The 5,120-nt window shown below is 35.4% G+C and overlaps 1 protein-coding gene across 1 annotated transcript in view; it reads left to right on the forward strand.

Moving 5' to 3' along the window:
• The window catches only part of LOC106475084, a 32,342-nt gene that overhangs the window by 19,430 nt on the left and 7,792 nt on the right, over window positions 1-5,120 (forward strand). Inside the window, exon 2 of the mRNA XM_013935778.2 lies at window positions 2,793-2,976. Coding sequence (XP_013791232.2) covers window positions 2,793-2,976 — 184 coding nt within the window. The remainder of the gene's footprint in view (window positions 1-2,792; window positions 2,977-5,120) is intronic.

Here is a 5,120-nt window from a genome sequence, read left to right on the forward strand (position 1 = left end):
GTTTTCGTATGGTTTGCTTCTTGAAACACCTTCTGTCCTATGGTTTACTTCTTGAAACACCTTCTGTCCTATGGTTTACTTCTTGAAACACCTTCTGTCGTATGGTTTACTTCTTGAAACACCTTCTCTTGTATGGTTTACTTCTTTAAACACATTTTTTCGTATGGTTTACTTCTTGAAACACCTTCTATTGTATGGCTTACTTCTGAGTTAAAAGCTGTCTAATGAATCATTCGATCTCTTCTAGCTCTTCATCAGAGAGAACTAATGTTTCTCTATCATTGATTTGATAAGTTCGTAATTCATGGATGGTGAATTTAGTTATTTATTTGTGATTTTAACTGATCCAACTGGACAGCTTCCTTTAATGATGTACATCTATTTTGCTTTAGCCTAATTTTCATGTCCTTATCCTCTATTGTATCTACGAGTTGTCTATGTGCCAATCCAACATTTCACGACGTTGAACAACTGGGTAAATAAGTTGAGCAAGCCTTTTGCCAACCAATCCAACATTTTACGACGTTGAACAACTGGGTAAGAAAGTTGAGCAAGCCTTTTGCCAACCAATCCAACATTTTACGACGTTGAACAACTGGGTAAATAAGTTAAGCAAACCTTTTGCCAACCAATCCAACATTTTACGACGTTGAACAACTGGGTAAGAAAGTTGAGCAAGCCTTTTGCCAACCAATCCAACATTTTACGACGTTGGGCAACTGGGTAAGAAAGTTGAGCAAGCCTTTTGCCAACCAATCCAACATTTTACGACGTTGGGCAACTGGGTAAGAAAGTTCAGCAAGCCTTTCCATATCTTCTGTATGGCTAAGGTCTCGTCCTTTTACTTCCTCTGCTCCTGAACTGTGTTTTAGAAACTTCCTTCTTATGTATCACTCCAAACCTTTCCAGTAAAGCAGCTACCAATGCTTGATAGATGTCACAGCTCTTAACTGGAAAGTTGCTTGATGTTGTCAAAGCTGGTTATTTTAAACGAGTAGCAAGGTTGATAATTTATTGTTCGCTATTCCATCCATTCACTTTGGAAATTATTTTGCACTAAGCCTAATATGCCTCACACGGTATTTTTCCATTACATATTGTTGGTTTCTCAGCAGAGCGAGGTTATTGAACTGGGCGGTTAAGGTCAGGAACTGGATTAGGCAACAATATAACTGGAGTATTCCAAGATGGTCCTGCAATCATAGCTGGCACAGTGAAATAATGACAGGTGTATACTAGATGAGTTTTCCTGTTTATTTTACAGGTAGGTGTGTTTATGGCTTAACCCATTGGTACTTGCGGAAAGAGGTGTGGCTGATTTGTTCTTGCATTTTCAAATTCACTTTCCACATGTTTTCCTGGCATTGATGTTCTCTTTACTCTGATTATTTTGCTGTTATGATATTTCTGTTTCATAATATATTTTTTACTTCTTCAGATTTGTTATCATAATCTTCATAGGTGTTTTTTATGTTCTTTTCTACTACATATACTTCAGTTTTGCTATTATATTCTTTCTGCTAGTCTCCAATGACTTCTTCAATCAACTTCATTTTTGTTTTCGATAATTTTTTAAATCTTGTGTTGCTTTTCGCTCTTCTTTTACATTCTTGTCTCTTTCTTCTTGGTCGCCCCCCCCCCAGTGGCACAGCGGTATGTCTGTGGACTTACAACGCTAGAATCCGGGTTTCGATACCCGTGGTAGGCAGAGCACAGATAACCCATTGTGTAGCTTTGTACTTAATTACAAACAAACAATTCTTCTTGGTCTTCCTTTAATTTGTTGTCTTTTTTTTTCTTGTTCTCCTTTAATTTTTCTGTTTTTCTTCTTGCTCTTCTTTCAGTTTTTGGCCCTTTTTTTTTCGTAGTCCTCTTTTAGCTTTCTGTCTTTTTCTTCTTGATCTTATTTTAATTTTTTACCTTGTTTTTCTTTCCATTGTTTCATCATTTCCAGTAAATTTTCTATCTCACTCGAGCACCTGTCGCCATCTTGAAATTCAATTTATATTCTATTTTATTTTTACCTAACGGCTTAGCATGGCCTGGTGGATAATGGGTTTTGGGCTCGAATCCTCGTCACCGAAAATGCTCGCCATTTCAGCCGTGGGGTCGTTATAATGTAACAGTCAATCCCATTATTCGTTGGTAAAAGAGTAGCCCAAGAGTTGGCGGTGGATGGTGTTGACTAGTTGCCCTCCTTTTGGTGTACAAGTTCAAAGTTAGGAATGGCTAGCTCTTCGATTGCTTTGCGCGAATATTCAAAAACAAGCAAACAATTTAAGATTCAGCTTCACACTACGGCATTCTGATGAACATGAACCTATCCAAATCTTACCCTTCTAAATTTTCATCCAATTTCGTAAGCAAGGAAATATAACATGATATATAAATCACGCAATTAGATTAGGCCTATCTCTATAAAATAATCTCTTTGTTCATATTACGTCGTCATAATCAAAATGGAAGTGCATTTAAAATGTTTGTAATTGTGGGTAAAGTCTGGATGTAATTTAACATATTTTTTGTGTGTTACGGATCTAAGTGTGTTCACATGTTTAATATGTGAACCTGAGATATGTTTCCTCTAAGTTTTATTGAAAATATTCAGTTAAGCATAATTGGTAAAATTGTTTTTATAGCGAATGTTATAGTAGTTTTCGAAGAACCATGAAAATCTTAGAATTTTTTTATAATTTAGGCCTAATTGGTAATTTTTTTTTATAGCGAAGTCATAGTAGTTTTCGAAGAACCATGAAAACCTTATAGCTTTTTCTCATTTTACTGCTATACAGAAGAACAGCGACAAGCAGTCTGCAGCTACGAAGAAATCAGTCTAAGATGCCAAAGTGAAGCTTTTCTTGCCATCCATGAAGCTATATTTACCACAGAATTTCTACCCGAAACCTTCTCATGTGTGCAAAAAGACTTGAATCAGAGCTCGTGCACAGAAGATCTACGGCCACCAGTTAACGATGAGTAGGTAGAGCAAGTTATAGGCTAAGTTTATAAATTAGATGTTTCTAGTGATGTTTGGCCAGATGGTGGTGTAACATGATGTGTTAAGGGCATGGATTAACGTCTGCGATGTTCTGCAAAGTTTTAGAACAGTTTGAGCAGTATGAAACACTACTTAGGCTAGAATACATAGATTGTTGAGTCAGTTATTTATTTACTTAGTTAGATAGTCAGTAAACTCATCAGGTGTATAGCCAGAAATATATAAAAAAGAGTGTACTTTTGGAAGGAAAGGGAAATGAGTGTCGAAACCACACTTATGGGTCCGGGGGCATGCGTCTAGGAAACTTTGTATTTTCATTGAAAACGGAGCATTTTGATGGTAGGTATCTGAGGCTGTTTTACACCTTTTAAATGTGTTTTATACAAGTATTGCATGGGTACAACTTAAAAGGTGCCACACCTCCTCTGCCTACGCGCATGTTCATTCAGTGAATTATTCAAAGATTGAATCTGTTAGTTAATTAATCAGTATATGATCTAGTTAGTTTGTTTGAATTACTATCAGCCAGTTATAGATCCCTTTTCACTAAAGGTATTGTTAGGTATCTGCTCGTTTGATAATTTTCTGAATTTCCGGTATAAATTCTTTCCGAGGAACTTCAGCGATACAAGTCCTTTCTTAATTAAAACTAGTTTATTATTTCTCGAAACAACTTTATAATACACAGAATTTCCACAGTCATTTTAAACTTAACACATGCTATAAATCACAGTGATTCACACACTACTTACGGTGCCAAACTATTTGCTTGACTCAATTATCTATCTCTTCAATCGATCTGCATATCTCTCACTCGCTGGCTTTATTTGCCGGGCTTATATATTAAAAAAGAGGGCGCCTGGCAAACACTCGGACATTCGCGGGGTTCCTCAATAAATCATGATCCTTCTAAAAACTCCAGTTTCTAGAAGGATCATGACTGTTCCTGGCAACTTTAGTCTTTTCTAGGCGCCTTCTATTTTAATATATAAGCCCAGCAAATAAAGCGGAGATAATAATTGCAAATAGCAGATTGAAGAGAGATATAGTGACAGATAATTGAGTCAAGTGAGCGGTAGTGACTGTAAGTAAAGTGTGTGAATCGTTGTGAATTATAGCGTGTGTTTAACTTAAAGTGACTGTGGAAATTCTGTGTATTGCAAAGTTGTATTGAGAAAGAATAAACTAGTTTTATTTAAGAAAGGACTTGTATCGCTGAAGTTCTTCGGAAAGAATATTTACGGGAAATTAACAAACGAACAGATATGTAAAAATATAATCTGCGACGTAGAGGCCTCATTCACAATCTGGGTTATTAAATGGTAAGTTACAAAGACTTAAAAATTCCATAAATAATTTATACACACACTGCTTAAAAGACCTCCCTTGTTTATCATGGTGTGGATCCTCTAACCATTGAATAGGATATTATCTCTGAGCCATCAGGTCAAACCTGATACCATTGTTGCTAAAAGCAGTGATGTCATTGACCATCTTCTTTACCATGGATGTATGAACTTACATCTTTTGTCAATGTTATTAGACTGAGGGTTCTTAAACGCTTAATTCTCAACAGATGCAATGTGAAAAATGCTTGTCTTACAACTCTCACACAACTTTTAATGCCCTAACTAGTGTGACCACATTTCTAAACCAAAAACTGGGCCAGTCCAGCCCTTGCCCCTAATTTAGAAATGGTTATTACAAATTTGAAATAATTTAACTTTTATTTAATATACTTTGAATTTATTGAACTATTCCACAATCTTTCCAAATATATTAACATTGGTATTGTTTTTGAAATAATTTCAACTACTTTTGTTTGGTGATAGACACGAAACAAATGAATAAAAGTAGTTAAGTTATTCATCCAAGAAATCTTTAATTATTCACTTCACCCTAAAATAGTTTACATCTTACCTGGATTTATTTAAGAATACAAAAAAATTGACTGATATACTACTTTACTGTTTTGGAATAACTATGAAATTTTTAAGATGTATTTTTTGAAGAATGAATGGGACGTAGAAGTTCGGTTTTTTCAATAAATATTTATAAAATTCAGTACATAACTGTGCAAAGTGTCTTTTGTCTGGAAAGTCACGTCTGAGAGACGATCCAC

This window comes from Limulus polyphemus, unplaced genomic scaffold (assembly GCF_000517525.1).
Source record: "Limulus polyphemus unplaced genomic scaffold, Limulus_polyphemus-2.1.2 Scaffold8062, whole genome shotgun sequence".
NCBI lineage: Eukaryota > Metazoa > Arthropoda > Merostomata > Xiphosura > Limulidae > Limulus > Limulus polyphemus.